Source organism: Plodia interpunctella, chromosome 27 (genome assembly GCF_027563975.2).
Source record: "Plodia interpunctella isolate USDA-ARS_2022_Savannah chromosome 27, ilPloInte3.2, whole genome shotgun sequence".
Classification (NCBI taxonomy): domain Eukaryota; kingdom Metazoa; phylum Arthropoda; class Insecta; order Lepidoptera; family Pyralidae; genus Plodia; species Plodia interpunctella.
In genome coordinates, this window is record NC_071320.1 from 1496076 (window position 1) to 1520163 (window position 24088).

General features: G+C 36.8%; 6 protein-coding genes across 12 annotated transcripts in view; 3 read left to right on the forward strand and 3 right to left on the reverse strand.

Annotated features, from left to right (window-relative positions):
• Positions 1 to 26: 26 nt before the first annotated feature.
• Positions 27 to 993, reverse strand: LOC128681454 (chorion class B protein PC10-like). Its single transcript, XM_053765349.1, has 2 exons — positions 843 to 993; positions 27 to 698 (listed from the first exon to the last, which is right to left on the reverse strand). The coding sequence occupies exons 1-2, from the start codon at positions 891 to 893 to the stop codon at positions 66 to 68; spliced, it is 684 nt and encodes a 227-aa protein (XP_053621324.1). The 5' UTR covers positions 894 to 993; the 3' UTR covers positions 27 to 65.
• A 43-nt stretch (positions 994 to 1036) lies between these two features.
• LOC128681459 (chorion class CA protein ERA.1-like) lies at positions 1037 to 1843 on the forward strand. Its single transcript, XM_053765353.2, has 2 exons — positions 1037 to 1196; positions 1322 to 1843. The coding sequence occupies exons 1-2, from the start codon at positions 1146 to 1148 to the stop codon at positions 1808 to 1810; spliced, it is 540 nt and encodes a 179-aa protein (XP_053621328.1). The 5' UTR covers positions 1037 to 1145; the 3' UTR covers positions 1811 to 1843.
• A 1587-nt stretch (positions 1844 to 3430) lies between these two features.
• LOC128681612 (chorion class B protein PC10-like) lies at positions 3431 to 4166 on the reverse strand. Its single transcript, XM_053765628.1, has one exon. The coding sequence runs from the start codon at positions 4129 to 4131 to the stop codon at positions 3475 to 3477; it is 657 nt and encodes a 218-aa protein (XP_053621603.1). The 5' UTR covers positions 4132 to 4166; the 3' UTR covers positions 3431 to 3474.
• A 152-nt stretch (positions 4167 to 4318) lies between these two features.
• LOC128681613 (chorion class CA protein ERA.1-like) lies at positions 4319 to 5463 on the forward strand. Its single transcript, XM_053765629.1, has 2 exons — positions 4319 to 4471; positions 4950 to 5463. The coding sequence occupies exons 1-2, from the start codon at positions 4421 to 4423 to the stop codon at positions 5418 to 5420; spliced, it is 522 nt and encodes a 173-aa protein (XP_053621604.1). The 5' UTR covers positions 4319 to 4420; the 3' UTR covers positions 5421 to 5463.
• Positions 5464 to 11586: 6123 nt separating this feature from the next.
• LOC128681473 (angiotensin-converting enzyme-like) lies at positions 11587 to 20334 on the forward strand. Of its 5 annotated transcripts, none has more exons than XM_053765385.1 (10): positions 11587 to 11677; positions 13131 to 13472; positions 14321 to 14658; positions 15708 to 15896; positions 16155 to 16261; positions 16509 to 16654; positions 16910 to 17018; positions 17345 to 17844; positions 18792 to 18947; positions 19588 to 20334. In XM_053765385.1, the coding sequence occupies exons 2-10, from the start codon at positions 13147 to 13149 to the stop codon at positions 19748 to 19750; spliced, it is 2034 nt and encodes a 677-aa protein (XP_053621360.1). In that variant the 5' UTR covers positions 11587 to 11677; positions 13131 to 13146; the 3' UTR covers positions 19751 to 20334. The 5 variants fall into 5 exon arrangements, with proteins under 5 accessions (XP_053621360.1, XP_053621358.1, XP_053621359.1 ...); XM_053765383.1 differs by having other exon boundaries at positions 11618 to 11677; positions 13091 to 13472; XM_053765384.1 differs by having other exon boundaries at positions 11624 to 11677; positions 13009 to 13472.
• A 776-nt stretch (positions 20335 to 21110) lies between these two features.
• The window catches only part of LOC128681474 (uncharacterized protein), a 47233-nt gene continuing 44255 nt past the window's right edge, over positions 21111 to 24088 (reverse strand). For all 3 annotated transcript variants that reach the window (XM_053765388.1, XM_053765389.1, XM_053765390.1), the window contains 2 exons: positions 23825 to 23992; positions 21111 to 23090 (listed from right to left, as the gene is read on the reverse strand). In XM_053765388.1, coding sequence (XP_053621363.1) covers positions 22858 to 23090; positions 23825 to 23992 — 401 coding nt within the window. In that variant the 3' untranslated portion in view covers positions 21111 to 22857. The remainder of the gene's footprint in view (positions 23091 to 23824; positions 23993 to 24088) is intronic.

Sequence of the window (24088 nt, forward strand, 5' to 3'; positions counted from 1 at the left end):
CAAGATCAATGAAATAAAATATAGTGTTGTGTGTTATCGGCTTTATTTATTCATTTTTTAACGTTTTACAGGTAAAGGCCAAGTTGACCAGCACCGGCACGACCAAGTCCAGCGGCACCCAGACCGCGTCCAGCACCCAAGCCTAGACCGGCGGCTCCCAGGCCAAGACCGCCAGCAGCTGGCAGCAGAGCGGTAGATCCGGTCTCGCTGACTATGCCAATGTTGCCGTTACCGCAGCCGCAAGAAGCGGCTCCGGAACCAGCCGAAGGCAGGGCTCCTTCGATGGCAACAGCGCTCAAGAACGGCAGCTGACCGCTGACCAGCACAGCGCCTTCGATCGCGTTGTCTGACACCACGTTGAGGCCGGCTGGGACGACGGGGCCCACACTGGAGATCGGCAACACTCCTCCGGCAGACAGACTGATCAGGTCGATGAAAGCTGGGCTTGCCACTACAGCGTTGCCCAGGCCGAGTCCAGCGCCCAAGCCGTTGTTCAAGCCCAGTCCGAGCGCAGGCGCGCTAGCGACTCCCCAGCCCAGTCCTCCGGCTGCGCCGAGTGCTCCGGCGGCACCGAGTGCTCCAGCAGCGCCTCCAGCAACACCATACGTCGCTCCCAGACCGCCGGCTGCGTTAGCATTGTTCACTACCACATTGTTCTCAACCACGGAGTTTCCACGGTAGGTTTGTGAGAAAGTACTCTGAAACCAAAAGAAACTGTAAGAAATCTCCAATACTCCTGCTAGTTAAGTCGAGTCTATAAATCTGTATTCTAATTGAGACCTAAATGTTTAAATAAAATCAAACGACATTTCTTGAATGAAAATAATTCTTGAAGTACATACTTGGATGGTGAGGACCAATCCGCACAAGACGAGGGTAGATTTAAATGCCATTTCGATTGTTTGAGGATCGACTCAATACTGATGTTTATAGTGAAAAAAACTTCCTTATATATCTTACTTCCATAAGTGTTTACTCCACTGACTTATCTATTACTGATTATGTCATGGTAATACTAATAAGTTGCTAAGCACAAATGTTGATAAAGTCGTTGTTTCAAAATATAAGCGATTGCTGAGTATATAAGTCAAGTTCATTTTGATCTAATTCATTCTAAGTTCATTAGTTCTTTGAATATATCAAACATGTCCACCTTCGCTTTTCTGTTGCTCTGCATCCAGGCTTGCCTTGTCCAGGTAAGATAAGTCCTATAAATTTTTGACTATAATTAGGTACCTCCTTGTTTTTTTGAAAATAAATTCAAAATTAATATTTCTATTGCCACGGCTATCGTTTTAATAAAAGTTTATTTATTTTCCAGCAAGCGTACAGCCAAGCCCTCCTGGGAGGGTATGGCCTGGGTCCTCGCGCTTCAGGTTATGGAATCGGCGAAGTCGAGGTGGCCGCTGTTGAGGTCGACACCATTGGCGGCTACGGGTACAACAATGGCTTGGCCGGACTTGGCGGCTTGGGATTGACTAACGCTGGTGGCTTGGGACTGGTTAACGCTGGTGGCTTGGGACTGATTAACGCTGGTGGCTTGGGACTGGCTAACGCTGGTGGCTTAGGATTTGCTGGAGCTGGACTCGGCCTCAACTCTGGACTCGGTCTTGGACTTGGCGGCTACGGCGGCGTGGGTAACGGCGCACTCGCCGTCGGCGGAGAGCTGCCAGTTGCTGGCACCACGGTCGTCACTGGCGCCGTGCCAGTGCTCGGCGCTGTGAGCTTCAGCGGCAACTTGCCAGCTGCTGGCGCCGTCTCCATCTCCGGCAACTGCGGATGCGGTGGTGTGCCATACGGAAACTACTAAATCAAATAAACTGTTACATTTAATAATGCCATATTTTGTCATTTTCTTTTATCCGACTAGGTAGATTTATAGCTCCTCTCTTATAAATAATTAAGGCTTTATTTGCACTGTTATTCCACAAAAACATCTTGGCTTTAATTTCTAAAGCCTTATAAAAATATAACAAATCTTCGTCAAATCATATATTCTATTAGAAAGCATTAATTAAAAAAACAATACTAACGATATTCTTAAAGTAAAACGAATGAAAATATTCATAAAATTAGCTTTCTATTTATTTATTTTATGATGACTAATTAAATGAAATTCGAAGACTAATTATATAATTAGTTAAATTTTCATTCGTTTTACTGGTTAGATGTTCTTCTCAGCATATTTATTATCTCTTGCATGGATTTCAAACTTTATTAGGCACTTCTGGTTCGACCTGGGCGTGTGTCTTTCTACCATTAGCCAGCTGATTCGCCAACTGGAAAAAAATACATAATTAAAGTATACATTGCAACCAACTTTTATATCATTTTGAACAGGTACATCGCTTTATCGTACATCACAGAAAAGTACAGGAAATACCTAATTACAAAAAATAATAGTTACAAATTTGGAGATACCCTCCAATATTTTTTCCAGTCAATTCCATTATATAAATGTCATAAGGTATTTGTTAGATTTAATAAGCTAACACAAATCTAATAATTCATTTATTTCTTGTAACATTTGGACTGTTATTGCAAAGACAAATTATGAAAAATTTGAAATATTGACATAAGTTTCTAACTAAAATGTATAAAACAAACGAAAGGCGTAATTGTAACCCATTCTGAGGTAAACCCGTTGTAAATGCTTGTGCAAATGAGATTATATAGCAGAGTTTGTACTATATATATACGTGACGTCGAACGTTAAACGATCCAGCGCGACGTTTTTCCTATCTTCAGCCCATTACCGTACAGTAACTGAATGTGGGTAGCGCTTTTTCAGTCTGAAGCATCCAGTTCGCTACAAGCTGTTTTATTGTATCGTTATACTGTGATTATAGGTAGATCACTACGCGATAAAAAAAGCGTCAAGAATTTTGTTTGTTATTTTTGTCGTCATTTTAGATTCTTCCAGAAACAATATGTAAATCTTAGATACACGAAAAATCTTAGGTTCCTTATTGTTTACAATTTTCTTTCATTTATATATTATTGAAAGGAAATAGGCAGCTCCATGTGAGTATCCACTGAACAGCGACTTAAAATTATTTTCCAGAAGACCAGGAAAGAAGTAATGAAATATTTTAATTTTTTTTATTATTATATTATTTATTTATTATATATTATTATATATATATTATATTATTATTTTTGATATTTTATCGTTCTCTAGATATTTCTAAATGTCGTGATTTTGTAAAAAATCTAAACCAAATTGAATACAGAGCGGCAAATGCGGCAGGACGAAATTTTGTGCATATTTGTGTAATAACGAGCAATGAATACATTATATCATAAAATACCTAAGTATGTACTAATAATATTAGGTTATCCGCCAAAACTTTCAAACAGCAAAAGATTTTTAAAGACGCAATTATTCTTGAGATTAACAAATTCTTATTTTAAAAATCAATAAAAAGAATTATTAATGATTCAAGGGCTTTATTAGTTCAGTTTTTTGAGATTTTACAAGTATAGGCCACGTGACCCAGCACCGGCAATGCCAAGGCCAGCAGCTCCGAGACCGCGTCCTCCGACTCCCAAGCCTAATCCGGCGGCGCCCAGGCCGAGACCGGCAGCAGCTGGCAACAGAGCAGTGGATCCGGTCTCGCTGACGATGCCAATGTTGCCGTTACCGCAGCCGCAAGAAGAGGCTCCGGAACCAGCTGAAGGCAGGGCTCCTTCGAAGGCCACAGCACTCAAGAACGGCAGCTGACCGCTGACCAGCACAGCGCCTTCGATCGCGTTGTCTGACACCACGTTGAGGCCGGCTGGGACGACGGGGCCTACACTGGAGATCGGCAACACTCCTCCGGCAGACAGGCCGACCAGGTCGATAAAGCCTGGGCCTCCCAACGCTACGTTGCCCAGACCGAGTCCAGCGCCTCCAGCCAAACCATTGGCCAAGCCAATTCCGTTGCCAGCTAAGCCCAATCCCAGACCATTGTTCCAGCCAGTCACACCCAGAGCACCACCGCCCAGTCCACCAGCCCAGCCCAAAGCATTAGCTCCATTGTTGACCACAACATTGTTGTCTACCACGGAGTTGCCAACCCACTGGGCAAACGCTGCCTGGATCAGCACGGCTTGAGCCAAGATTGCGAAGAAAGCTTTGGATACCATTTCGTTTGATGAGTTCACTTCAGTGTCATCCCAAATGATATGACCACCTATTTATATGAGTACTTATCAGTTTAGTTATAGTGACCTAATTAAATTGCACCATATTTTGTTTCGATTAAAAACAAGTACGAAAACCACGTTCCACCTGGCAATCAATCTTGTCTATTTCAAAATTATACAATTTTTATGAAATAATTTTATGATATCAGTTGTTCACGTGAACTAGTATAAAACTAGGAGGAAAATGTGAATTAACATCATTTACGGATCATCCGCCGAAGTATAAAAAATGTCAACTTTCACTTTCTTGTTGCTGTGCATCCAAGCTTGCCTCATCCAGGTATTATTTAGAAATATTAACTTTTAGTAAACAACTTGAGGTTAATACATAAGTCTGTGGTAAATTATATAGACAATACCTCTTTCTCGTTTAATCTGCTTTCAACTTTATCAACCTATTTATGGTTTCTATTGATGTAATGTAAAATAAATATATTAGGTCAAATCACACAGATTGAGCTAGCCCCAAAGTAAGTTCGAGACTTGTGTTATGGGATACTAACTCAACGATACTATATTTTATAACATAGGTAAACATCCAAGAATCGCAATGATCCCAGAAAATGATCTTTTTCTGATTGACCCGGGTCAATTAGAAAAAGATCATTTTCCATCATGACCCGACCGGGGATCGAACCCGGGACCTCTCGGTGCAGAGGCAAGCGCTTTACCACTGCGCCACCGAGGTCGTCGAAATAGAAATTGAGGTTAGTCAAGGAGGACAACCAATTTTACTCATAAATGTTATTTTCTTACAGCAAGCATTCAGCCAAGCCCTGTATGGTCTGGGCAGCGGCTACGGTTATGGTGGAGTTGAGGCGAGCGCTGTTGACGTCAACGCTGTTGGCGGCTACGGCTACAACAATGGCTTGGCCGGAATTGGCGGCCTAGGATTGACTAACGCTGGTGGCTTGGGATTGGTTAACGCTGGTGGCATAGGATTGGCTGGAGCTGGACTCGGCATCAACTCTGGACTCGGTCTTGGACTTAACGCTGCCGGGCTAGGCGTTTCTGGTCTCGGCGGACTCGGCATCGCCGGCGGCTACGGCGGCGTGGGTAACGGCGCGCTCGCCGTCGGCGGAGAGCTGCCAGTTGCTGGCACCACGGTCGTCACTGGCGCCGTGCCAGTGCTCGGCGCTGTGAGCTTCAGCGGCAACTTGCCAGCTGCTGGCGCCGTCTCCATCTCCGGCAACTGCGGATGCGGTGGTGTTCCGTATGGAGCTTACTAAACTTCCCAATACTAAAATAAACATTTTCGCATGCCATTTTTAATTGTTACTTATATTTTAAACAAATTTTCTTCTTCTTCTGGATGAATTTGAAGTTGAAATGTTTCATAATTTCACAATATTTATAAGCTAATATCATAATTTCAATCACATAAATCATAATTTCACAATATTTATAACACCGAATCACGCGTATTTACCTTCTTGCGTATATCTTTAGGTCTAGATGTTTTCTAATAAAAATTCCTCACGCGAAAATCTCATACTGGAAGATTCAATAAGAAAATAACTTCAATATGAAATTTCGACGTTTGAAATTGTAATTCTGATGTTGATATCCATATACAGAAATCAGATATCATAATATCTGATTTCTGTGTAAGGATATAAATAGCCATTAATATTATTATTATTATGGTGGCATATGATACCGCATGTCGTATTCGACATGAGTTATCACAAGCCACCTGTCTACTGACAAAGTTACAAATATTTATTATAATTATATTAAGAGCCATGCCACATTGCTCCGTTGAGCTTCGTTGCGCTCCGTTGTCCTCCGAAACATTGACATCCGTTGACGGAATACAGAAGAAAGTTTATGGAGTTACGACGTTCATTAACGCACGTCAATTTAGGACTAGAAAAAGACAAGTGCTGACGTCGTTGTTATATATAATATTATATAACCTACACGTGATATTTATTTATTGAGTTATATACACAACAGGTTGCAATACATTGAAACAGATATATAACAAAAGTTATGAGCCGCACTATGACCTAATAACGTGTACGCACAACATGAGAAACATATGAAAATATAGTTCAACAAAGTGCTAAGCAAACATTTTTTTCTTTTTTTATCAAACAGTTCCTGTTTTTTCTTGATCATACAACAAAATACACGTCGAAAATCAGATCGCAGACGCAAATAAGCGTTTAAATATATATTTCCCTTGCAAAACTCCTGCGAAACAGATCTATATTCATTACTATGGGAAAAAAACAAATCGAACGTTGTTTGTCTGTGTGTACATCGAATTGAGATAAATGGAGTCGACATTGCTACAAATTGACAAGTGGACACATCCTACTCTTTAATTTAAGGGTCCTTTAAGTCAATTCCATGCAAGGTCAACGTGATAACTCAATTTTGATATGTCTTTGAAGACATATCAAAATTGGGTTATTACATATTAAAGGGGACATGGGCCGGCTAAACTACAAAAGTTCAAACAGTTGCGCCACAGTTGGGCGCTGGAAATCGAGTTAAAATGTATGCATGTGTTATTCTGATTGATATTGTACATATGGAACAAATTTTATAAAAATCCATTCAGTAGATTTAATGTAAAAGAATAACAAACAAACTACCTATCATACCTAAGATACTCTCGTATACATTATATTTTTTTAATGTTTCTCCTTTTGGGATTCACGGCACATAGTCGAGTTCTTTGAGAGGCTTGGGAAGGGACAACACGGAGAGGCCCTTGCGAGAGTTTTGATGTTATGTAGGTCCCGCTGCTTCCGGATATATCAATAAAATGATATTCCCACCCATTGCGGGCCTCAGCGGCAGTATAATAGGCTGTGTTCCGAGGAACTGTTTGCCATGATGCCAACTGCTACTTTCCAACACCGCACCTCTCGCCATCGTCAGGGAGTTCATCCTCATACCTTGGAGTCCAAAGTGTCGCGTACTGTACGCTTCAAAAGGAATTTTCTTCCTCGTACGGATTATGATACTTCGTACAGATTATGGAATGATCGCTGCCATGATTTTCTCTAGAGACTACAACAAGGAGTTTTTCAAAAAGGGCGTGAAAAGATTTCTTCAGGGTCGGCAAAGCGCACATGATGCCCTTGGTGTTGCAGGCGTCCATAGGCTTCGGTGAACGCTTTCCATCAGGTGGGCCGCATGCTTGTTTGCCTACTTAGTGGTATAAAAAAAGTATGACACGAATAAGGAAAAGAAGCGCTGCTTTATGGAATGAAATTTAACTGGATTTAGAACGGACTATTGCAAAGGTTTCGGACACCTGCCATAATCATGATAACTGAGTCATTCAATAACAGATGGTGACTCGCCGCTCACTGGATGGGCCCCTCAAATTGTCACTGCGTTTGGCGATAAAGTCAACATTGGCTTGGACATTAAAGGTGTAGAAAGGTGAGTCTGCGGGGCGCGAAGTCATGGTGATCCAGTCAGACGCCCCGGGAATTATGACATTTGACACTTCCACCCTTCGAGCATATACTCTCGCGACTCCACTCTGGCTGGCCGGTGAAGGCAAGCCAGAGGTAAGGGTCCTGTTACCTCTCGGTTTCCACTCCGACCTTGGGGAAGGAAGATCGGAGGTGAGGAACAGGCGCCTCCCCTGGGAGCACTCAGGTGGTCCGTAAGGGAGCACTAAGGACAAAATATAATTCTTAAGTGTATAATTATATGTTATAATAAATCATAAACAATCAGTCACATCACTCTCGTTTTCCTATAGTTGCTAAAAATCAACCTTAAAATTCGGAAAATTCGGCTGTGTTTAAAAATTCAGCTCTGGTCTGGCAACTGGTCAGCTCGATATATATATATATATATATATATATATATATATATATTAACAAAAAAAAACTTTTAATAAAAGATCGAGCTGACCAGTTCCCCCCGGCAGCACCCGTATATATGTATATATATATTCCTTTCATCAGCACTTGATCACAATCATAATATGTTTCAGTATACCTTTTGACCTTTGTACTTTATTGTGTACTTACATTGTTATATTACTGATAAAAAATTATACATAGATTTATATTTAAAAAATGGTAAGCCCTTCGGACATAATAGGGACCAACACTGTTTGAATGAGTTTCTTTCGGCATTTCTTCTCAGCAGTGATCGTTCCGAAATGCTAGTCATATTCTAAATTAAATATTTACCAAAGCTACAAACTAAGCTTTGGTAAATATTTAATTTAGAATATGACGTGAAAAAGTGCCTGTGAAGGCCTAATTTCTGAATAAATGATTTGATTTTGATTTAACTTTAATGATAGTTCTTCTTAATTATGGTTATAATTAGTAAGTACTTTAATGATACTTCCACCTTTTACTTTAATGATAGTTCTTCTTAATTATGGTTATAGTTAGTAGTAAATATTGATAAAACTATGGCATGGGGATCGCACATTGAATATGTTTGTAAAAAACTGAACACATTCTCGTACGCACTGTACATGCTAAAAAAGGTTGCTGATCAAAGTGCTCTGTTAACCACTTACCATGGATATGTTGCATCTACTTTAAGATACGGCATCATCTTTTGGGGAAACGCCACAGGAGTAGACAAAGTATTTAAAGCTCAAAAGAAGTGTATACGTTCAATGTGTGGGATACGAATACCTGAATCATGCCAGCCCCATTTTAGATCATTAAAGATTCTACCCTTACCGTCACTGTATTTGTATGAACTAGCAGTATTTGTTAAAACAAATTTAAATCGTTTTGAACATATGTCCTCTATTCGCAATAATGACAAACTGAGTCATATACCACACAAGACAGCAATGTTCAGTTCGAGTATATTAGGTATGAGTACAAAGGTATATAATAAGATACCGAAAGACATTAGAAGCCTCAATATAATAATATTTAAAAAGAAACTTTACCAGTGGCTGTGTGACAAGAGCTATTATTCGTTATCGGACTTTATGAATGAAAACAATTGAATTTCACCACTACCGACATAATAATTAATTCTATTTATTTCATTGACATCATAATATTATAATTAATATAATTTAAACAAATGTGTGGTCATTTTTCCTAAACGTGTTGGATGATTTATATAATTTTAATTTATATTATTTTAATTTAATTTTCTAATAGATATTGATTGACTTTGTAATATTTTTAATTTTTAATGTAATTTTGCATACCTCCGCAAGAGGTAAAATGTATCAGGGACATAATATAATCTGTATCACCTTACTGTACCTACATTATTTTGCAAATAAATATTTTGATTGATTTGATTGATTGATTGAGTATCTATATGTATAAATATGTTAATAGATGGCTAAAACAAGTAATATTTTCAAGTTGTCTCTAAAACACAAAATACATTGTTACTTGTCCAAAGGAAAGATTCAAAGTAAGATTAAAAACAATGTTCACAATGGAGGAATACGAAGCAGAATGAAAATCTAATTGACTATAAAAACAATTGTCTTAGCCGTGCTGAGCTGGGATCAACTACAATAATGGTAAATTAAAATGAATGCGTATTGGATATTAGCTACAGAAAACAAAACCGTATCTACCTATTAGCTTTAATAAGTGCTTTTTTTACAAAAAATAAAATTTTGACACAAGTTTTTATTGTTATTGCTTGACAAAAAAATCTTGTCCGTGCCGTATACGGAAGAGAAATTCCCTGATCGGGAGCCGTACCTGGATGCTATATAATTTATTTCTTACTTTCAAAAGCAGGGCTTGCGAAGGCATGCGCAAAAATATCTCTTTTACAATGTTAGTGATTTTTCAATTTGAAATGGAAAGAAAGCAAGGAAGGGTTCAGATAGCAAAGTTTAAAAATGCATTAATTTCATAAATTTAACTCGAATCGAAATAGTTAATATTTTTTATTTCGACAAACGAGTTTCCTACTCAAATAATTCTCCGCCTGTTCTACAGCACCATATATTTTTTTTATTATGTGCACTTTTAATTTTAGGTGGGCTTCGAGTTTCGCAACTCTTGGCTCTGTCTACCCCGTAATTGAAAAAGACGTGGCGGTGTATGTATTTGTTAATCGTATCATAAGTCCTGTCGTGTAACCAATGGTCTTAAACATCCTAAGGGCGTCTACACATAACACGTGGGTGGAGCGCCAGCTATAAATTAAGACTTATTATTTTTGGTGTCATATAGCCTATGTAGGAGGCTGACGGACACATTTTTATGGGATTTAGAGTTTATTTCAGTAACTGTATCAACCATAGACATCGTTACAAGCTCGCATTCCAATAAAGATCCTGCTCCGTCGTACTGCAATATAAAACAGTTGTATGTTATATGCAACGAACTTATATGCTAACTGGAATGATTATGAATAACCAATGTCAAAATAATGACATTGAAAACTAGACCTATTTGCTTTGTTATAAAGATCACATTTCTACAATGTCCTCGTGCCAATAGGTAAAATTGGACATAATAAAATAATTGCTGAAATTGGACACAAAATTTGTAGCCATCGCTTTCTGGCAAACTGTTATTATCGTATGCAAGAAAAAATACATTTTTGACACATGCTCTTATTGTTGTCAAAGAGATCTTATTGCTTGACAAAAAATCTTGCCCGTGCTGTATACCGAAGAGAATTTCCCTCTTCGGAAGCCGTTCCTGGATGCTATATAATTTTTTTCTTACTTTCAAAAGCAGGGCTTTCGATGGGATGCTTTCTGGCAAACTGTTATTATCGTATGCAAGAAAAAAATGTCTCCAAATATTAGACCCAAGCTTAGCAACGGCTTTGCTTGTTTGTAAGCATTCTAGTTTAGTATTATAAATTCTTTAGTTATAGGTATGACACAACCGTGTGTCGACGACAAATGTTAGTAAAACCATAGAGCGGCACCGGACCCTGGACTCCGACGCTCAATGGCTGCGAAAGTAACCGAGTAGAAAGTGAAACGAAAGCGTTAACGCAACGTAGAACAACGGAGCAAGTGTATTGGATTCAGCTAAAATATTTTAATCAATAAGGCCAACGGTAGTAGTATAAAATAGCATAGCATTCACACGCATGAAACACGATAATTAATTGACACTTTAGTTAATTAATTTTATTTATAGTAACGTATTTTTAAGTCTCAGTATCTATAATTGAACGCCGCTTCTTCTTCACCTATGGAAATCGACGGTAGACATCGTTTAAGTAATTTTTGAGGTCAATAAGTGATGTATCACCCTAACTTATCAAGAATTGGGAATTTGAATTTGAAATGCTTTTTGACTACAAGAATCGTGACGTCACTTGTCCCCACTATCATACATGCTGTACATACATTTTTCGCATCTGATTTGATATGTTGGCAACTGTCCTATTGAATAAATTAGCTATATAGCTATCGCTTCACGGTAGACACATTCCTAATGACACAAATTGAATACGTACAGCGTTCGTGCCGCAGTTAGATACATTGCTCGGTGGAGTGAGCTTGTCCTGGACTTTAGTTTTATTGTGACTCGTGGGTTAACTTCGTGTTACTTTGTGTTATGAAGAAATCGATGTTAAAAATATCGATTTATTTTTAGTCTCATTATTATCTAAGTTTATACTTCTATGTCTCTGTTAAACTTCGCGTTTTCACTGTTGTATTCGGGTCTGTGACGCCCGGGATTGTATAACATTTTTTGAAGATTCGTCTGTGTTTTTACAACCGGCCGCCTGTCTGGTGTCAATCCTCCCTGGGAATACTATTGTTGTCCAAGGGTGAATTTTAAGGTCAGGCAGTAAAATAATATTAAAAATATCCATATTAATATTATAAATGCGAAAGTCTATCTGTTTCACATTGACGGCTAAACGGCTGGACCGATTTTCATGAAATTTGGTATGGATATAGTTAAAGACCCCAGATAAAACATAGGCTTCTTATTTTTTTTTGAAAAATTAACCCCCAAATGACTATAATGGGCGATTAAAGTTTGTATGAAAGTCATATCTGCTCCACTTTCGCAGAGAAATTCACGCGGGCGATGCCGCGGATCAAACCTAGTAATTAATACATAGGAATTATGCCATTAATGGTTACTCCTACAAAAATCTGTTAACCACTTGAGCTATATCAGATGGATTTTCATAAATAAAAGGTTTTGTATCACCGCCTTATCGGTAACATGTTAATTCACCAGATTACAGTTTGATGGAATTATTGATTTTTAACTTACTCTGCTCACGGTTCTACGTACAGTATCTCTCAAGCTCTTTAAATCTATATTATTATTTAGAGGTAAAAGCGTTTGTGACTTTGTGGGTTTGTGAGTTTGTATGTTTGAGGCGGGTAATCTCAGAAACTACCAAATCGATTTCAAAAATATTTTCACCATAGAAAGGTACACATTATCCATGATTGCTATAGGCTATATTTTATTTAAAAATGTTTGTTCGCGCATCACGCAAAGACTACTCGATAGAACTTGATGCTGTTTTCACAGTTGCATAGCAGATGTTCTAAATTAAAATCTGTTATAGCTTTCATCCCGATACGTTGCTTAGAACCCGAAATTTGAACATGAATAAGCTATGAGCGTATGCACCTAATAAACGCGGCCGAAGCCACGGGCAAAACCTAGTTTTTAATATGTTTATATGCAGGTAGTATATATATATATATATATATATATATATATATATATATATATATATATATATATATATATATATAATCATCGTTAAAATCAACGTCAAATTTGACGTTGATTTTAACGATGATTCATATATATAAATATATGTATATATATATATATATTCAAATGTTTTTACTTCTTTATCATTCATCACACCCATGTGTGGTAGGCACATTAAGTTAACTCATTCCATGAACTGTTCCACTTCACTCAACACTCCCATCTTATTCATACTCAATGTTGCAATAAAGGATTTTATATTTAAACTAACATTGAATGAAATGACACCAGAACTCACAAGAAGGAAATGTATACAAAAACACTTCTAGTATTCCTACTGAATTGTCAACTCTACTCCTGTTACGAAAACGTTGAAGAATTCTTCCAAGATGTGAACGAGAAAACAGTATATTTCAATCGAATATCTTCGGAAATTGCGTGGAAATCCTCTATCGAACCAGACGAACCTAATTTAACCCATGCTTCGGCTGAGTACCAGAAAAAAAGGATAACATGGCAACAAAATGCGTGCGATAAACTGGCAACACTAAATCAAAATCTGTTTAATAGCACACACAAGAGAATGACTCATCTTTTGTGTCGCGGGCCCAAGTTTAATTTTAAAGAAGCAAGGTACGTATATTTTGCATCAATACCTGACTACTTTCTATAAATAGGGTATGACAAGGGATGAAAATTTTATAAAAAATATGTGTGCTCTAGATAAAATAGATAGGTATAATAAATAAATAATAATAAATAAATATATTAGGAAAAATCACACAGATCGAGCTAGCCCCAAAGTAAACTCGAGACTTGTTTTATGGGATACTGAATTACTGACTCAACGATACTATATTTTATAACAAATACATATATAGATAAACATCCAAGACCCGGGCCAATCAATAAAGATCATTTTCTATCGTGACCCGACCAGGGATCGAATCCGGGACCTCTCGGTTCAGAGGAAAGCACTTTACCAATGCGCCACAGAGGTCGTCAATATATTTATTGCGATAATTTATAGACAATGACGCTTGATACGAAATTTTAAAATTAGTTGGAAAGTCTAATTAAATAAAATTATAAAATTATAAAAACAAACTCAACCATCCCAAAAAAACTTAAATTTTGAAACAACTTTCAAGTAGTTAAACATAGTTCGCTCGTTAGTTTTTTGCTAATACTTCTATTACAAGATCGTGACGTCACGTTAGTGTACTCGTATCATTTAGTAGCGTTTGGACGAGTCCAAAAACGTATGATTATATCTTTACAAGCATTGTCATTATCACAGTATTTTTTTCACTGCTGAATCTTTTTGACAAATCTTTATATTAATACATAAAGAATATAATAGAATATTCCTTGCACAAATGCAAAAAAAAATATTCTCACTTCCAGGAATAACATAACTTAGCAAGTTTTGCCAAGTGACTCCTGTCTCATCATATTTCATGCATACTTTTCTATTGCAGATACTTGAGTTCCTTGTACAACGAACTTCAATCTACATACTCAAAATTCAAAGTTTGTCTTCCAACAGAAAAGCCAATATCTAAATCTAACCTTTCTGAAGTAGAAAATCTTATATTCAGCCATTTGGAAAACCCACATCGAATAAACATCAACAAAGATTCTTTGAATGAAATTGTATGTCTCGATGGTGAAGATGATTTCGATAGATTAATGTCGTTCTCGAAAAACGAAGAGGTCCTGAGATGGGTATGGTCCACTTGGAGGGAAATGGGACAGAGTATGAAGACACCTTATGGAGAATTGGTGGCAGTTGAGAATACCGCTGCTGGAAGAAATGGTGCGTAGAAAATAGACCTTCAAGCTGTTATTATAGTTTTTATGCCATCATCAGAAAAAGAGGCCCGTGCGAGTGTGCGCAAATCGCCAGCGGGGTCTGTACACACCAGCAGAGATTGAAACAGCAGATGCATGAAAGTCCTCACGTTTATTGTGGGTTAACAATCATGTGGAACTTCACTATTAGTACGAAACAATTACATTATATATTTAATTAATATTATAAATAAACTAGCAACAGCAACCATTGCATTGCATGGTGGTCAAGGGAGTAGAAGGAGAGGAAGTCCGGTAATAATAAAGTGACATTTGCAGTGTTGCACTTATTGTCAAAAATAAAACATAAAACTATACATTCATGACTGTCATTTGATGTGAACCATTCACTATTCAACAGATACAACGTATCCAAGAATGGTCTATGTATTGGAGGCATCACCAACAGTATTCTAAATGCATTGTCAGACCAGACAGTCCAATAATTAAACACTTTGTCGAAAATCATGTGTCTCGCAGGTGAATTTCGACACAGTGACGTTCTGTTACTTTTAGTTACTAACATAGGTTAAGACTTCTACTAACAATCTAATGGGTTTTATAGTCTGACAAATAAAGATATTATTATTATATATAATCAATTCAGTCGTTGCCGTGCGACTTGGACATTATGTAGAATTAACACATAAATATTTTCTATTAAATCTTTTTACCATCTGCAAAATTTCAATCTAATCGAATCATAATTTTAACGAATCTGTATTATTTATTTTTTCCAAAATTGCGGTCCCAGGTATAGCTCCAACGTGTCACATGGAAATCAGCGAATCAGCGTTTTTGCACTCTCGCCAGTGCAAAAATGTCGCTGAGTTATGACGATTTTGGCTGATGCCAGCACATAAATATTATACTGTGTTCAATTTCAATGATTTGCCGTTTTGTTTTTTTGCTTATTTGTGTATTTGTAACAGTCGAAGAAACGATTTATCTGTCTATATATCAAGCAATAATTAGGCCAGTCGGCTTAAAAATTCAACTTGCCTAAAATTTCAGGTTACACCAACATCGGCGAGGCCTGGCGTGATGAGCTTGAGATACCAAACCTGAGAGCGGTATGCCATCACCTGTACAACGACATTAAACCACTGTACAAACTTCTCCATGGAGTAGTGAGGTTCTTCCTGAGGAGGAGGTACGGGGAAATGATTCCGGAGAGGGGATATATACCAGCTCATTTAGTGGGTAAGATCTATGAATTCTCCTCCTCTTCTAAAGGCATTCATGGCTTTACCTCAGGGTCTTAGCCCAGTGACCGCTTTTCTACGTCTATATTGTTTTTGTCACTCATCTTTGATGACATTAAGGCAGCACAGCAACGTTATTTGGGAATATTATATTTACCTATTAGCTGCCAGGGCACACCCGTCGAAGATAGGAAGAGTTCTGGGGCGGAACCACAAACCGAAATCATGACAATAAATGTTAAGTAATATGTTCCAGGAAATTTGTGGTCACAAAGTTGGGACGCCACCATTGAGCTAATGACGCCACAGACAATTGACCTGAATGCAAGCATCAAGCGACAAAACTGGACTGTGCTTCATATGGTAAGTATAAAACCTTTGTATATCAAACTCGCTAACTACTTACGGTGGGTAGCAACCTTAGCACCAGTCAACTTTGACGTTAACTTTAACCTGCGCAGAAAAACGCCGAGAGTCGATGTCAAATTTGACTCGAAAGTTGTTCTTCGTCGTAAAAATTACCTACTTGATACTAAAAAATTCTTCAAATGTTGTAAACTTCAACTGACCAATACAACCATATTAAAACGTAAAAAATATTGAATTTCAGGCAAAAAGAGCGGACGATTTCTACCAATCCCTCGGACTACCGGCCATGACAGATATATTTTGGCGGGAGTCGGTATTTTCGCGGGAAACTGATGCCACGAGGTGCCATGGTTCTGCAGCAGACATGTTCAAAAATGGCGACTATAGGTACGCAAATGTAGTGCCAAAAGTCTTAAAGTTCCAGCATTATAAAAAATTTGACCCATTTATTGTTAATTGTAGCATCACGATAGATAGTTACAGCCGATGGTTACAGCCATAGATAGTAATTAACACTTGAATTTGTACATAAGAAGTACTTATTATTTTTTAAAATTTTGCGTATCCTTATTAGACGTTGAGGTCGAGATATTAGTCTCCGCAACTGGCGATGCTTATGATGATAGTTTTATAATATTACAGACTGATCTACTGCTCTGGAACTACAGTGCAAGATTTCTATGTCCTCCATCACGAAATGGGGCACATTCAATATTACATGGCGTACGAAGACCAGCCTGGACTATTTAGGGTAAGATATCATAGCTTTTTTTAATTTACTTCGAATCTTCAAATTTTTCCAAATCTAACTATAGCTACTCTAATCTAAATTAGGCCTTTTGGCACATCATCGTGATTACTTCACTATCATTTCATAGTAAAAAACGAAGCCACTTCTCACTGCACTTATTTAAGCTTAGATCTTTAAAACTATGCAACGGAATTTGATGTGGTATTTTTAATAGATCGTGTGATTCTTGAAGGTTCAAGTGTGTTATGGTATTGCGCTAGTTAAGTATTTATAATACAAATGAAATTTGTGTATAAATATTTAACGAACACTTTCAAATGTTTCAGCAAGCTAACACTGCATTACATGAGAGCATTGGAGATGCTATTATGTACGGAGTCATGACCCCTCAACATTTACACAGACTTGGCTTAATTAATGATACTATTTTATTTAATAATGGTTGGAAAACAGACGAACCTAATTTCGACGAAAATAACCGAGATACAAGTAACACAGTTCAACTCAATCAGAATAATGAACAAACGGAAAGCGAAAATGATAAATCAAAAATTGTTGCAAATGTTGACATAGAATTTGATTCGACAGATGATTTATTCATGCTAAAACAAGCTTTAAATAAAATACCACAGATACCATTCTCGCTTGTAATAGATTTGTATCGGTGGAAATATTTCGAAGGTGGCATCAGGAGAGGTGATGAAAATCGTGTATTTTGGGAAATGGTAGAGGAATTGAGTGGAATAACACCTCCAAATGAGAGAGGAGAGGATTATTTTGATGTGGCTGCAAAGTTTCACGTGCCTGATAATACGCCACATATAAGGTAAACTTTTCGTTTAATGTCTCTTTCTTGATGTCTGATCAGTTTCAAATTTTGCAAATCCTGTCTCTGTTTAAACTGAAGTTGTAGATTACAATTATTCTCTCTATCGATTACAGTTTAAGTGATAGATAAATTTGTTATCATCGTATCAAGTGGAACGTAATAACATTTAATCCCCGTAATCATTAACATAATAATTATAGTTAACAAGTTTTTTTCGGCTTCGCCCCCATTATAATCATTAGGGGGCTTATATTTGAAAAATAAGTAGCCTATGTTTGAACTAACTGGGGTCTTGAACTACATGCATACCGAATTTCATCAAAATCGGTTCAGCAGTTTTGCCGTAAAAGTGGAACAGAGAGACAGACTTTCGCATTTATAATATGAAGTATAAATGGATGGCCATTGTGATGGAAGATAGACCATTTTATAAAACCACACTTTAACATTTAACTTCTTTCTGACTTCTTTTGTTTTTCTAAAATATTTTTAAGTACACTCATTCCACAGGATTCTGCTCGTTACATATTTATTACTCATGCCATTACATAGTCACACTCATTTCTTCCCCTGTATCAGTCGATTGTATTATTGTAATAGTGAGAGAAACCTTTTATTGGCCTTATTATTGAATAAGAATTTGTATTGTATCCTTTTGTAAAGGTTGTTGGTTTGTTTAATAGATAATAATAAGAAATAAAACACACAATCTAATAAAAGCACATATCTATATAAAAATTGGCTTCCGATAAATAAGCATTTCCACTTTGATTTCTCCTGCGCTATGATCTTTACAAGTTATATACATATTTGTTACTTTATTCATTTTTTTATTATTGTATTTTAAAGCACGGCTCACCTTCTTTCATTCATCGTATGTATTTTATGTTTACAATCTACAATTGCATTACAATTAATACATTTTTCACCATCTATACTATCAGGTACTTCCTAAGCAGCTTCCTGCAGCACCAGATCTTCGAATCCCTTTGCAAGGCGTCTGTGTTCGGGAGGCGAAACGTCACTGAGGACATCCCACCCACGGTCACGCTGAACAGATGTGACATCTACGGCTCAAGGACTGCCGGCAGGATTCTGTCGTAAGTTAAACTCATTTTGAACTTTACACAAATGAAATACATTTAAATAGATGCTTGAGTATTTTCAAAAAACATAATTTCTTGCTTGTAACAGTGGGGTATGTTGATTAGTTGAGTGTACCTGCTACTCTCTAATGACAATACGTCGTACGTCGGCGTAAGAATAAAGAGATGAATTAATTCAGCCGAATTGGCATGGTCTCGATAGCTCAATGGTCAAGAGCACTGTCCCGTATAGACAGGGGCGCGGGTTCAATTCCCGCTCGATTCCAGAATTTTTTCATCGTATTATTATTTTCTAAAATAAGATAAAAATCATGTGTGACATGTATAACAAATCCATTTAAATATACACAAATGCATATCATCAAATTTCCGAAAACAAAGAACCTTTATAGTTTCATCACTTCCGTCTGTCCGTCCGTCAGTCAAACTTAACTCGTTAGAAATCTACTATTCCTTCTCCATACTTCAAATACATGTATGCAAAATTTCATGAAGATTGGTCCAATAGATAAAGCGTGAAGAGGCAACAAAAAAACAAACTTACTTTCGCATTCATAATATTAGTTTGGATTCTATTTTGTGATTATATATTATAAAGATTATTATTATTATTATAATATTGAAATTTTTCCAGAGACATTATGTCTCCAGGCCACTCTCAACATTGGAGGGAGATCCTGTCATCCTCGATTGGGGTGGAAGAAATATCGGCTTCGTCACTCCTACGCTACTACAGCCCGCTGCAGGAACTGTTGGAGAGATTTGTTAAAAAGCATCGTATACCTATCGGCTGGTAGTTTGTTGACGTTTACCACAAAACAGGAGAAATTTTTAATATATATTGTGTATATGGATAAATCAAACAGTTTGAGTTTACGCTAAGTAAGCCGCTATGTATTATAGGATTTAATTAGTCAACAATACTATATTATATATAATATTTACATTAAAGAAATATTATTCGAAATATATTAGAAATATTACATATAGATATTAAAGAAATATAAATCAATCAGAAAAAGGTCATTTTCTATCTAGATCTGACCAGCATTAACAATTAGGCTACAGAGGTCGTCGAAGTACGAACAATGAAGCCTATAATGGTTACATATCATACTTTTTATTATTTTTTGGATCAACTGTAAAGATTTTGCTAATATTGAAAAAATTGGCATGCATTAAACTTGTAGCCACTCGTATCATCGTATTTTACCTTCCTATGATATCTTAAATCGATGATGTCAAATTTAAAATAATATTTGAAGAATACTGTTTTGTGGTAAGACTTCGTGTATTTTAACGGAGTGTATAATTAACTTCGCTTTGTGTTTTTTAATTGAATAAAGGACGACAAATATGTAAGGTACGTTGCAAATAATAATATGTGTTTTTATTTTTACTCCCATACAAAATTATTATGAATCTGTACTATTATTATAAAGCGGTAAGCGTTTGTGAGTTTGCATGTTTGAGGCGGGTAATCTCTAATAACACCGTATCGATTTCAAAAATTCCTTCACCTTTAGAAAGGTACATCATCCAAAATTGCTATATATTTTATCTCAAAATTCTCACGGGAACGAAACCCCGGGCAACATCTAGTATATTATATAAATAGATCTTAAAAAATTCTTGGTAGTACCTAGACAAAAAGCTATACCTGCTGTAGGTATTTTTTGAGTTTTGTATCTTGTAATCTCAAATAGAAATTTGGAGTTTTTAGGTGTCATTGTTATATCTCCATAGCTTAGACTTTGGCTTTCCTGATTTATTTTTTAAAGCTTTGCTCTTGTCGGTAGACTTGTCGACACAAAATATTTTCTCAGCAACACAAAATTTTTCCTGAATAAGAAATAAATTCTTTTTAGTTATGTAGAATGGAGTTTTGTTTAACATGCGATCTAATACGTTTAAAAAATCTATGATAGTCAATCAATAGCACATCAACCTACCCAAATTCATTGCAAACTCATCGTCATCACCGCGCCATATAGAAGTTCATGCAGGATAACGTGCCGTTCAGTGTTCACTGCACCGGCCAAGTGAATAAATTTAAAAATATCACGTTAAAATACAATTATGTTTAATTAGTGCTAGTAATCTCGTGATAATTTTATTGAAGAACACAATCAGCAGGGATAAATAACATATAATACAAACAATAAATACACACTTTATTTAACTTAAATTAAACTATTACAAACGACAATTTGTTCTCGTACCTAAGAATAATAGTAATGAAAAAAAAAAAAAAAGAAAAATCGTAAGAAAATAAATTAGAAGCGAATGGAATAATTTATTTAAAGCCTTCTTAATTATTCTTAATTTATTTACAATTTTTTTAAGATCAGTGTCTTTTTTATGTAAAAAATATATTTTATCTGTACAACTATTTAACAAAATTATTTACAAAATACTATAGGCACTATGAATGTAAGTATACTTTTCGTCCCTCGGTTAAAAATGGTAGTGTTTTGCTTATTGATATCACATTTAGCTAAGTATTATAATGTTGTAAAATTTTAATCGGAAAAAGAATAGCAGAGTTGTTACGTATACAATAATTATTATGACTTTCGCTAAAATTACAGTTTTTTTTCTCTCTCCCCCTTTGGGATTACCGTCTATTTACAATCTATACAACTTGTCGATTTTTATGAAAGAAATCCGAATCATATTCGAGTGTTTGAGGTTCACTACTTTTTAAACGAGTTTGGTTAAAATTGGCTTAATTTTTATCGAAATTTCGCGGCCACCTTCTATTATTTTGAAAGAATAAATAAAGGGAAACGTTTTGTATGAAGCACACATTATAGCTTGACCATATCGGAGATGAGATATTAAATTTTTTTTACATAATAACAAAATATTCCGAAAACAAATAAATTTAATATCCACGTGAGCTTTGATAATACTTAGAACGATGAATTCCACTGAAATATGTACTGATATTATGTATCTTTATTTGGTGTGTTTCAAAATTGGAGTGCAAGTTATTTAGCTGCTGAAAGTGACACTACAGGTTAATATGTACAATATTACCCAAACCCCTTTTATCTGAACGTGACTTGTTACAGGATTCATTTAATGTCATATGGATATAGCTATGTCGAACGACTTCGCTAACATGTATAATTCGGTGCTTTTCTTCAGCTTCATCATTATTGGTCTAGCCATTCCGATGCCTCGTTTGAACGGGCGTTTTTTCAGCGTGCGTAAATAAACGCTTCACTATAAGACTATCATTGGTGTCTCTGGCGACGATTTTTTATCGCAATTTGAGTGAGCGTTGGACAGTAACAATACATTTAAGTCGATTATGTCATAAGCATTAAAAAAATATGCCGTATGGCATTCAGAACTGTTATCGTTACTTGTGTAATGTCTCGTTTTGGTTAATCAAATCATTATCATTCACGTCTTATTTTGGTTTCTGAATCATGTACATTTCCGAATTGACTGTTTGAGGACTATTTGAGGATTTTCGACTTCTTTTTATACTCTTTTGTGCTATTCTTCAACTTGTACTTATTAACTTCGTCTGTATGATTATACATATATATATATATATATATATATATATATATATATATATATATATATATATATACAGAAAAGACTGCAATACAATACAAATTATATTTCAATATGTTATACGATAAAAGATCTTTTATTGAATTTAAACTTATAGCACAGTGGGTGATTCCGGGAGCGCTTCGACTTTCATTACCATCCTTTAAATTTAAACAAAGTAGAGCAGTAAAATTGATTCATGTCTTTGTTTAGATAGCCCAACGTGTCAAATTTGATGTTTGATTTCATCCTCGAAGAAATTTAAAAGACGATAAGGACAGCGGTGCAAACGCTCCTGTATATATCGAGTTAGGTCCTAATTTGGCAGCTGCTAAGACAATGTAGTGGCATGTGAGATCCAGTCTACCGTGTGCGCCACCCTGTGGTATATCCCCGGTTGTCCCCGACTCGCGCAGGAGTACCCGGCGGACACCACGCCTATCAGGTACCAGCGTCCAGCGCGCTCCAACATGAGGGGACCCCCGCTGTCTCCCTGACAACTGTCTTTACCGCCACCTCTGTAACCCGCGCAGAGCATCTCGGGGTATATGACTACGTTTATGCCTGGAAAATTTTAAAAATATGCTGTGAAATATTATTTTGTGTAATAACTTATCTTCGCATAAAGGCACTCAATAAAAATACATAGGTATCAATGAGGTCCTAATTGTTTTCCGAATTACTCAAGGTTCCCCGCTCCTCGTTACGTCCTTGCTTAGTTCGACGAATGAATTCTTTGCCAAAAAATGGTTCGTCGATAAAATCGTTCACCCCATCCCGATATTGCTATTATCGTACAAGGCTGTGAGAGAGTTGTGTCTGAAATATGTTCCAAAATAAATCAGTACAGATTCATTACTCACATCCACCGTAATGATCTTCTTCCGTGTTTCGAGTCGAAAAAACTGTGTACCCTGTTGTCCAGAACTGGTATGCCCAATTAGTACGCCCAATTATTTAATAGACCATAACAACAGTTCGGATCTTAGACTCAATATTATGTAATCATAACTCTTTTGCTGATACCAACATTTTTAGCTGAATGACTTAGTAGGATAGTTCACCACATGCTGTTATATTATCCACAGACCTCAGCTCCGATAAGGTAATCAATTTATCTTTATAGATTGAAAACCGCGTGGTGGGTTATGGCCGAAACTCCTTATTGGGAACGGTAAGGGGGGCACTGGCCCAAGCAGCGGGGACGTTTAAATGGCAGTTGATAATGATGACCTTTAGGTTTGTGCCACCTCTCGTAAAGAACTATGCTTTGAGTACAAAATTGAAGATCCTCTTACCATTAGCTCTGTGCCACCTCTCGCAGACCCTGTTGTCCAGGACTGGCACATCCACCGCCTGCAGCGTCCGCGGCCGCAGCCTGGACCCTGGGCTCAGGGCCCCCCACCCCGCCGCCCACCCGTACTGGCCCAAGAAGTCCGACCCTCGTTCTGGTAGGCAGATCGGAGCTGGAATTGATAGTAAAATTACATTATTTTAAAGACCAATGGGAAAATATCAATATATTTTCAATATGTATATTGGAAAGTAACTGTTGCTCGCAG